This window comes from Eulemur rufifrons, chromosome 9 (genome assembly GCF_041146395.1).
Source record: "Eulemur rufifrons isolate Redbay chromosome 9, OSU_ERuf_1, whole genome shotgun sequence".
Classification (NCBI taxonomy): Eukaryota; Metazoa; Chordata; class Mammalia; order Primates; family Lemuridae; genus Eulemur; species Eulemur rufifrons.
Genome location: NC_090991.1, coordinates 37,733,397 through 37,744,050, shown reverse-complemented (window position 1 = coordinate 37,744,050; position 10,654 = coordinate 37,733,397). Strand labels below are relative to the sequence as shown.

General features: G+C 40.4%; 3 protein-coding genes across 3 annotated transcripts; all 3 read left to right on the top strand.

Moving 5' to 3' along the window:
* The first annotated feature begins 602 nt into the window (after nt 1-602).
* LOC138391560 (keratin-associated protein 1-3-like) lies at nt 603-980 on the top strand. Its single transcript, XM_069481369.1, has one exon. It carries the CDS (start codon nt 603-605, stop codon nt 978-980), a length of 378 nt encoding a protein of 125 aa, XP_069337470.1.
* Nucleotides 981-4,176: 3,196 nt separating this feature from the next.
* Nucleotides 4,177-4,554, top strand: LOC138391559 (keratin-associated protein 1-3-like). The gene has a single exon (XM_069481368.1). The coding sequence runs from the start codon at nt 4,177-4,179 to the stop codon at nt 4,552-4,554; it is 378 nt and encodes a 125-aa protein (XP_069337469.1).
* Nucleotides 4,555-6,763: 2,209 nt separating this feature from the next.
* Nucleotides 6,764-7,126, top strand: LOC138391557 (keratin-associated protein 1-3-like). The gene has a single exon (XM_069481367.1). The coding sequence runs from the start codon at nt 6,764-6,766 to the stop codon at nt 7,124-7,126; it is 363 nt and encodes a 120-aa protein (XP_069337468.1).
* Nucleotides 7,127-10,654: the final 3,528 nt, after the last annotated feature.

Here is a 10,654-nt window from a genome sequence, read left to right as displayed (position 1 = left end):
CCTCAAGTATAAATGTCTGAAGTTCAGGGTAGATCATAGAAATTGGACATACTCAATTTCTGGAGAGACCTATGAATTTCTATAAATATGAAGTTTATCAGAGGTTCTATCTGGCTGATTGTAGAGACTATAATCTTATTAATCTAAAAAATATAAAGATAGTCTTACATGAAGGACAGTCATGGTTAACAATTCTTTTCTAGAGACTTGAAGTTTGGTGGCTATGACCACAAAATCACATCATCTCATAGGTGAGAGTCACTGTCAGGTGATACAACCACAAGCACAAAACTGAGGCTGAGGCTCAAGTGGAAATTACAGCATTGTTTGGAAACAAAGCATTAACATTTCTACCAAGGTCAAACATCAGTGAGTATTAGCTGAGCAATAAGGAAAAACCAATTTGAAGATACATTTAAAATAACTCAGCATTTGTACAATCAGAGGGCTCTAAAAAAGCTAGTTTAAAGAGTAACAAGATAAAAATGTTGTCCATCACACATAGAGGAACTGGCCAAGGCTTATAAAAGGCCCGGCCGAGGTAGAATAAGCAGTCATAACTCAGAAACTCCTTGGAGCAACCCAACCCAACTCCTGACACCATGGCCTGCTGCTCCACCAGCTTCTGCGGATTTCCCAGCTTCTCCAACTGTGGCACCTGTGGCTCCAGCTGCTACCAGCCAAGCTGCTGCCAGACCACCCGCTGCCAGCCAAGCTGCTGCCAGACCAGCTCCTGTGGCACTGGCTGTGGCCAGGAGGTTGGCTGTGGAGCTGTGAGCTCCCGCACCAGGTGGTGCCGCCCTGACTGCCGCGTGGAGGGCACCTTCCTGCCCCCCTCCTGCGTGGTGAGCTGCACACCCCCATCCTGCTGCCAGCTGCACCATGCCCAGGCCTCCTGCTGCCGCCCATCCTACTGTGGACAGTCCAGCTGCCGCCCACTCTGCTGCTGCGAGCCCACCTGCTGTGAGCCCACCTGTTGAAAACCTCCTTCTGATAGGAATCCTGAGAAGATGGCACCTCAACGATAACCAATGTAGAGCCCCAACAAACTTCTGAACTCCAATACCTGTAACCCAGCTTGCAGCCTCTTGTCACACAGCGACACAATTTCCCTAGGACACAAGTTCATTTACAAAGAAAGACCAAAAATCTTTCACTGATCTAGATACCAGTGGAAGTCCTATGATGTGAAAAGGGTTATGTTATATTTTACTATAAATATTTCAACAGTTCATTGGGACTTGGATTTAATAAAATTTTTTTATCTCTTCAATGATGAAGTTGTTAGAATTTTCTTTTCTTTGCAATTTGCTAAGAATATTGGGGTACTGAGATTTTTCCAAAATCTCAATATGGCATGACACTATGGTTTTCTTTATTTTTTAATAATGATATTTAAAAGTGGTTTTCCTTTGTTTTGCCATTAAATAGTCCAATATTTTGTGGCCAAAATATATGATTAAAAGTACAGAAGGGCTTAGGCCCTGAAACACACACACACACACACACACATACACACACACACACACAATGCCAAGTTGCCAAACAGGAGAGAAGAGATAGATCTTAGATCTTGCTACTTGGTTTAGGATAAAAGTTGGGGGTGAGAAGAGGTTGTTGGAGTTTACGTGTTGTCCAGTTGAGGTCACTAGGATGGGAGCCCAGAACAGAAGCACAGAAGCCCTAGGCAAGAATGGTGTGTTCATTTGACTGGTACACCAATTATGTCTTGGCTCTTACGAATCTAGTTGAGGCATTGCAACTGGATTAGAGAACTAGTAAAATGGAGATGAACGAATGGGGAGAACCCCCAAAACTTGTAACTAGAAAATCAGAACAATGGCATCTTAAAGCAAAATAATTCTGAATATCTGTGTTAAACAAAAGTCAAGTGGTACTGGAATGGTCTGGATCCCATAACTTAAATGAAGTAACAAAAACCAAAGACAGTAAGTAATAAGCAAATGTGGTATATACACACAATGGAATACTATTCAGTCTTTAAAAAGAAGGGAATTTTGTCACGTACTACAACATGGATAAACTTGGAGAACATCATATTGAGTGAAATAAAATAAACTTTATTTTCTTAATTTATTTAGGGGAGGTCAGAGAATGTTTGGATTAGTCTTCATTCTGTGGAAGAGGAGTAGGATTCTCAAATAATATGTCATACCTTAAATTTTGCACTGAGGAAGATGTTGAAAACAGTGCCAGAAACAGAGATCTGATATGCAACACCACTGTCTTCAGTACCGTAATCAATAATGTGTGTGTGTGTTACAGTTTCTTTATCCATTCATTCAATGATGAACACTCGGGTTGCTTCCATATCTTGGCTGTTGGGAATGACGCTACAATGAACATGGAAGTACAGATGTCTCTTCAGAATACTGATTTACTTTCCTTCAGATATATACACAGAAATAGGATTTCTGGATTATATGGCAATTTTATTTTTAATTTTTTGAGGAACTTTCACATTGTTTTCCGTAAAGGCTGTACTAATTTACATTTTCACCAACAGTACACCAGGATTCCCTTTTCTTCACATCCTCCCCAACACTTTGTTATTTTTTGCCTTTTTGATAATAACCGTTCTAACAGGTATGAGATGATACCTCATTGCGGTTTTAATTTGCATTCTCGATTAGTGATTTTGAGCATTTTTCATACACCTGTTGGCCATTTGTATGTCTTCTCTTGAGAAATGTCTATTCAGATCCATTGCCCATTTTTAAATTAGGTTATTTGTTTTCTTACTAAAGGTTTTGAATTGTTTGAAGTTTCTTATGTGATTTGGATATCAACTCCTTCTCAGATATATGGTTTGCAAATATTTTCTCCCATTCTGTAGGTTGTCTCTTCACTTTGTTGATTGTTTTATTGGCTGTGAAGAAGCTTCTTAGTTTGTTGTAATCCCATTTGTCTATTTTTGCTTATTTTGCCAGTGCTTTTGAGTTCATGTCCAAAAACTCATTGCCCAGATAAATGTCATGGAGCTTTTCCTCTATGTTTTCTTCTAGTAGTTTTATCATTTTAGGTCTTATGGTTCAGTCTTTAATCTAGTTTATGTTGATTTTTATACATGGTGTGAGATAATAGTCTAATTTCATTCTTCTGCATGTGAATATGGTCAAATGATTTTCAATAAGGGTGACAAGACCATTTAAAAATTGTTAAGATGGTTAACATAAATGGTTTAAATGGTGAACATAGATTTTTATGTTGTTATATTTCACCACAATTAAAAATTTTTTAATTATAAATATGCATAGGAGACCCAAACTTTACTGAAATAGGCTAGTTTATATTTGCAAAAACAGGGATAGAGGTGCCAAAGAATATGCACCAAACTGTTAATACTGATCATGTCTGGAGTGCTAGTTTTGGAAGGGATGCATGTGTGTTTGTGGAGGGGGAAAGATATTAATTTTTCTTTGTATGTCTCTGTGCTGTTTGACCTGCTACAAGTGTATTTATTACTAGCATGTATTTTTAATTTAATAGAGTCAAAAAATAATCTACAAGCAAAAGTTTAATTAAAGGTTTTCGTTGGTAATACATACATCAATGACTGAAGGCAAGAATATTAGTTAAAACTCTAAGGATTGTATAACTTACACAAACTAATCATAGAAAGGCACACTTGGTTTGGAAATTGATAAATCAGATTATAGCTTATGTTTTGATGACTCTAATATGAATCTTTCCAGGTATGGACAAATTGTTTATAAAATTATGATCATGATTGAGTGACCACTTAGGAAGAAAATCAGTTTAGATAAACCCTGCATAAGGTCATTAAAGGACAAGTATGACAAAGGGAGCCAGGGCAACGCTTAGCTCAAGTGTAGTCTGTCATGTGACTTACACAAAGAGGCACTACTGTGACTGGCTTCCATGACAAGCCCTCACTTAGTCCAGAGGGCAAAAAAGAAACATGATGAGACTTAATTGACCAGTGGCCAAATCAGGCTAATGAAATGCTATTTTTAATTTTCTAAACAACTCAGGCGTTAGCCAATCAGAGACAGACTTTGCATTTGACATCAAAGAAAGGTGTTAAGTAAATATGCAGCACTACGGAATATATAAAAGGACAGATACAGAAGGTAGAGTCCAAACTCAGAAATCTCTCTTAACAGTACAATTCTCAACCCATCTCCTGACACCATGGCCTGCTGCTCCACCAGCTTCTGCGGATTTCCCAGCTTCTCCAACTGTGGCACCTGTGGCTCCAGCTGCTACCAGCCAAGCTGCTGCCAGACCACCCGCTGCCAGCCAAGCTGCTGCCAGACCAGCTCCTGTGGCACTGGCTGTGGCCAGGAGGTTGGCTGTGGAGCCGTGAGCTCCCGCACCAGGTGGTGTCGCCCTGACTGCCGCGTGGAGGGCACCTTCCTGCCCGCCTCCTGCGTGGTGAGCTGCACACCCCCATCCTGCTGCCAGCTGCACCATGCCCAGGCCTCCTGCTGCCGCCCATCCTACTGTGGACAGTCCAGCTGCCGCCCACTCTGCTGCTGCGAGCCCACCTGCTGTGAGCCCACATGTTGAAAGCCAGGTTGCTGATTACTTAAGAACGAAAGGGGAAGCACAACAAAACCGCACTGATCTCTGAAGAAGTGTTCAATTTTACTTGGATGCCAAGTATCATGATGCTGCTAAGCCCCTCAGAGATAATGAAACTCTGGAGTAAGGATGCCAGTGGATGTGCTGAATCAGTTCACTGAAACATACGAATCAGTGTTCTGGATACCCTGCCCTGCTTGAGCAGGGGACCAAGATGGGATCGTTCTTCATTTCAGTGATTTCTCTGGTCCCCTCCCTATTTCCTGATCCCCATGCATCTTCAGACCTGCTTTCTCCTTATGCCCCCTATTAATTTCAAATAAAATGTTTTAATGTGCAAAATAAACTGAGTTATGTCCTCCTTCTACCTTTAAGCCTGTCTTCCTATAGCTGGAATACAAGAGTACGTTTGCATTTTGCTAATAATCCCAAGGCATAAACACAAAGTAAACCAGGAGGATTAAATACAAATTAAATTATGCTTGAATCCATGTGTTAATAAAATGCTCTGTGAATTAAATAATCTTTATAATTATTCAAATACTTCAATGCTCTAATGTATTATGATTAGGTCTAGATCAATAAAGCCACTTTTAGCTAAAATTTTCAGGTTGGTCACAGACATAGATTCCTACCTAGAGGTGTTTATGCCATCTTTAGTTTCCTTCCATTTAATATTCCAGATGTTCTCCTTCATTCAGGCCCAATGTCTAAAGAAATTGTATTACCTACTAAATAGATTTAAAAATATCTGCCAGATACTATTTTCCAAGAGCATTTAGACTTAATTCCCATACCTTAGCCTATCACATTCTTCCCACTGATCCCAAATTGTTCTCTAAACTTCAACTCCAAACATTCACCTTCATTTACTGGATAAAGTGTATCTCTGGTCTGAATGAGAGTAGAACAAACACCTGTGAAGAGCAGCCAGTGAGTTCTACCATCATCATTTGTCAGATAGATGCATTAGAAATCTAAAACCACTGTATTATATTTTGCACTTTGCAACCCAACTTGAAAGATGGTCTTTTTAGAAGTTAACACAAACCTAGAACAACAACAAAAAAACAGCTTTACCATTCAATTTTTAAATCCTTCATTAAGCATTTGAGTATAATATACAAAATGCACAAATACAGGACACATAAGAAACATATTTTCCAAGTTATTTACAAGCTCCCAGCACTTACCTCTATGGTTTAATGGGTAGCAATGATGGATCACACATGATATCGTGGATTTCAGAGAAGAATAAAGTAGATGCTAGGTGGTATATTCTTCAAAATGTCATACATAAGTCCTAGATGTTTTTTCCTGAGCCTTGATTCAATTATTAAATCCAGAAAAAAAATAATTCAACATTTCCTAGTCTCTTTTTACAACAAATCACAAGGCTTCTTCATGAGACGTACTATAGCTTGAATGTTCTGTTTAATCATTTATGACTGGTGCTGACATTCATGAATCATGCTCTTTACTCCACCCAGTCAATCAACATTCATTGAATCAGGTTCAATAAACACTTATTAAGATTCTACCAGAAGCTAAGCACTCTGCTGGATACCTCCCTATATGCTCTATCATTTGGTTCACAAGAAAAGATTTCTGGCCTGGAACATAAATAACATTTACACATTTCAAATTGGTTGAAATTAAAGGAACTATAAATGGTAATTTGCCATGATGTTGGAGTAAATGAGGTGGAAGTTTTGAATTATGTGTGACCAAAAGCACTTCTTTAGTTTGGTGAATGTCCTAAATTCAATAGAATTCCTCCAGGAGGGAAAAATAACATCACAATTACCCTTAACCTTAGTACTCTGGATAGATTATCACATGGAATAATTATCATGAAAAATGAGGGTGTTTACTTGGGCTAAAATGGGAGAACTCTTTGAACATGGGAAACCACAAACATATTCCAAAGAGCAAAGGACTAGTATGAGGAGTCCCAATGAAACTATAAAACAAAGTAATTTCTAAATTGCTGCTCATAATGTGTCATATGTATTTCAGTGTAAGCCAACTGGAAGACCACTGAGCAACAAATTGAAATGAAAACAAGGAAAATATGTTAAGAATTTTGTAAACATCAGCTGGCTCAGATATATAAAAGGGCTGATGTGGAAGCCACTGCCAAAACTCAGAAACTCCTTGGAGCAACCCAACGCTCAACCCAACTCCTGACACCATGTCCTGCTGCTCCACCAGCTTCTGCGGATTTCCCAGCTTCTCCAGCTGTGGCACCTGTGGCTCCAGCTGCTACCAGCCAACCTGCTGCCAGCCAAGCTTCTGCCAAACCAGCTCCTGTGGCACTGGCTGTGGCCAGGAGGTTGGCTGTGGAGCTGTGAGCTCCCGCACCAGGTGGTGCCGCCCTGACTGCCGCGTGGAGGGCACCTTCCTGCCCCCCTCCTGCGTGGTGAGCTGCACACCCCCATCCTGCTGCCAGCTGCACCATGCCCAGGCCTCCTGCTGCCGCCCATCCTACTGTGGACAGTCCAGCTGCCGGCCACTCTGCTGCTGCGAGCCCACCTGCTGCGAGCCCATCTGCTAAAAGCCAGGTTGCTGATTTTCAATTGTCCAGGACACAGTATCTCTGAACTATTCTTCTCTTGACCACCGGACCAAGTTCTTAGAATTCTCTTTCATTTTCTGTTGTGGAGGCTACAGAGTATCTAAGCCTCACAGTTCTATCTGATTCCATTCTACAATGAACACCTTGACCCTTCACTGGGGATGCGAAAACACTGCACACTCACTTGCTGATCATCAAGTTACTTTGGATATACAATTTCTGCTATTTCTGCAAGATTAAAAATCACTGATATATTCTGGAATTTATCCACGAGAACTGTCCACAGTCTAACTTTTTCCCTGATTTACGATCTATTTTTATCTTCTATTTACCTACATTTTTTTCCAAGATCAAAGGCACCAACATATAGCCAAGTGGCATTCCTCAGATGTCAACAGAGAGTATAGAAGCCCTCCAGCCAACATTCAGCTTCTGAACCAAGAAGTAGGCTAGATTTTCCACATTTTAACATCTGATCCCTTCCTTGGTTTTTGGAGCAGAATGATTTTGCCTGTTGGCTATTTCACTTATATCTGTGATACAATGTCTTCTGTCATTTCTTAATAAATGTTATACACTGGGCAAACAAACCATGGTCTGTTGCTACTTCTACATCCCATGATTTATAATTTGAGAATGCTTATAATTCAAGAATGTCTACTTGAAAGAAGTTCATTTGTTTCTTTTTCACAGAGAGTGAAGTCATATAGAGTGAATTCATTCATTCATTCGATAAAAATGTATTGACTGCCACTTCTAAAGCAGGGACAACAGAGATCAGAATATGCATAGTTAATTCTTATCCCTGAATATCTTACTATTCAGAAAGAAAAAAAAGATATTATGAAAATAGCTGCATCAAATGTAATGAGATGAGTTGTATAGTCTTAGCAGTTGGTAGAATTCCTCTTACGGGTATGGATTCCTCTGTGCCAATATGCCTTGATAGGCCACCTGACACTAGGTATATCTCCATGGGACATGCGCGATGGCAGCCCTGGAAATGTAAGAGATGGATGTGAAACAATTACCTATGAGACAGAGGAATAGTTTTACTCCAATAGGGAGTGAGGAGAAAAGAGAACACAATCCTCAGAGTGGGTCAACGTTCCTCTGAAAACCGATGAAGGAGCTGAGTTTTGCGTTGGGGTAGATTCGTGGGAAGATGGAAAACGGCCCAGGAGCCAAACAGAGTAGGGAGACCACAAGAAAGTAATGCTCCAGGAACTTTCAGAAGTTGTGCAGAGGCTTTGGATTGTCACCGCTATGGGAAGTAATATATTGATTATGTACACTGCAGAAAAGATGACAGAGGGCCAGAAACAGGATTTCAAAAAGGAAGAGATCACTTCACTTTGGGACCAGCAGGGGCTTTGCAGTGGGGGCAGCACCAGGGAGAGTTTCACAAGAAGGTGACTTTGAATGGGCCAAGGAGGTCATTCCAAATGGAGAGAAAAGGAGTAAAAATGAGCCCAACCTACAACTGATTAGAATGGCTTAATCCAAAGCAAGGACAACATCAAATGCCGGCAAGGATGTATGGAGCAACAGGAACTCTTATTCATTGCTGCTGGGAACACAAAATGATACAGCCACCTTGGAAGATAGTTTAGAACTTTCTTACAAAGCTAAACAGAGGCTTACTGCCTAATCCAACAACTGTGTTCCTAGGTATTTACCCAAATGAGCTGAAAATTTATTCTGCACCAAGACCTGCACGTGAATGTTTAGAGCAGCTTTATCTGTAATTACCAAAAATTGAGAGGAACCAAGATGCTTTTCAATAGGCAAACAGATAAACTGTGGTACATTTATACAATGAAATGGCCTCTGAGAAAGCTTTCCTTTCTTGGTGAAAGGGACATGCATTGCTGGTGCTCTCATGTCCTCTTCATCCCAACTCTTCTTACTTGAAACACAGATACAATGCCCGGAGTTGCAAAATCCCAAGAGAATGAAAGAGACACTGATCCTGATGTAGTTGAGCATCTGAATGAATACTAGCAACTTCCTACCTGTGAAAAGAATAGGCCCTATTTGATCAAGCCAATATTTTTTAGCTTTTTCAAAACTTAAAACCTAGCACATTCCTAACCATTACACTATGCAATAGACTGCAGAAAGCTCTCAAAATGGCAACGACCTATATATGACACCTAAGTAGACTTGAGGTACCCTGAATAGTTCAGTGATGGCAAAAAGACATAAAATTCAAATTCCAAAGTAAAAGTGGGAGCCTTTCTTTTGTGGAGGATCATTGACCATGTGAAGGTAGGTGGACAATAAAAGTGATAGGGGTGGATTGATGTATAAAAAGATGGAAGAAATAATGAAAAGGAGGAGAAAAGAACAAAACAGAGGAGAAAAGACAGAGAGAAGACACAATGAAAAAGAGAGGGGACAAGAGACAGGAAAGAAAAGGAGGAAGAATGATGGGGAAGATACACAAGAAGGAAAGAGGGAACCACCAGTGGCCTTGTTAGTATCACATGCTAATATACTTCATGTGAGTTTCACTTTGTGTAACACTTGTATCGATCCTGTGAAATAGATATTGTTATCCTGGCTTGTAGATGGGGAAAATAAGTCTAAAAGAGGTTAAAGAGCTTGCTTATAGTCACATAGCTCATAAGTTTAAAATATAAAAACTGAAATCTGAATGGAACTCTGTCTGACTCTAAAATTCATGAAGAGAGAATTAAATTAAGGAATTGGAAGTAAAGAAAGGTGTGGGTAAGTTTACAAGATTTAAAGATGATTGTTGGGCCGGATGCGGTGGCTCACACCTGTGATCCTAGCACTTTGGGAGGCCGAGGCGGGCGGATCGTTTGAGCTCAGGAGTTCGAAACCAGCCTGAGCAAGAGCAAGACCCCATCTCTAAAAAAAAAAAAAAAAAAAAGAAAGAAAGAAAGAAAGAAAAAAAAAATTAAAGATGACTATTTTGGAAGCTGTGGGCTTTAGACTAACTTACTCTGTGCTAATTAAGTTATGGCCTCATAAGTCTGCCCTCTCAATTCTAGGCTCAGCTTTGCAATGCTGGTGATGGCTCTCTTCAAACCACCTTGCTGCTTTGCTAGCTGCTCCATGTCCAGACTAAGACAAGCTGGAAGTACATACCCACAGTAACTCACAGGCACTTGCTAATGGTTTGGCTGGACAAAGACTTGGGAAGATCAGGATTAGAATGTTGGAGGCAAGAAAGTCTAGGGCAGCCATGACAGAGGAGGCTCTCAATAACCAGGTGGACAAAGTGGCATGTTCTAGCCATGTACAAAGTGGCTATGGTGGCAGCAATAGGGGTTATACATGGGCTCAACAATGTAGCCTCCCTTTCCCCGGCATTGACCTGAATACCTCTAGTAATGAGTACTTGACCTGCCAAAAGCAGACTTCAACAATGAGCTCCTAATCTGGCACCATCCCCTGGGGGACCCAGCTACACAGCGGGTAGTACGTTGACTACATTCAACCCCTTCCATTATGGAGCAGGCAGAGATTTGACTTATG

What these genes read in the sequence shown, in the direction of transcription:
- LOC138391559 (XM_069481368.1), top strand. Translation starts at nt 4,177, where the DNA reads ATGGCCTGCTGCTCCACCAGCTTCTGCGGATTTCCCAGCTTCTCCAAC.
- LOC138391560 (XM_069481369.1), top strand. Translation starts at nt 603, where the DNA reads ATGGCCTGCTGCTCCACCAGCTTCTGCGGATTTCCCAGCTTCTCCAAC.
- LOC138391557 (XM_069481367.1), top strand. Translation starts at nt 6,764, where the DNA reads ATGTCCTGCTGCTCCACCAGCTTCTGCGGATTTCCCAGCTTCTCCAGC.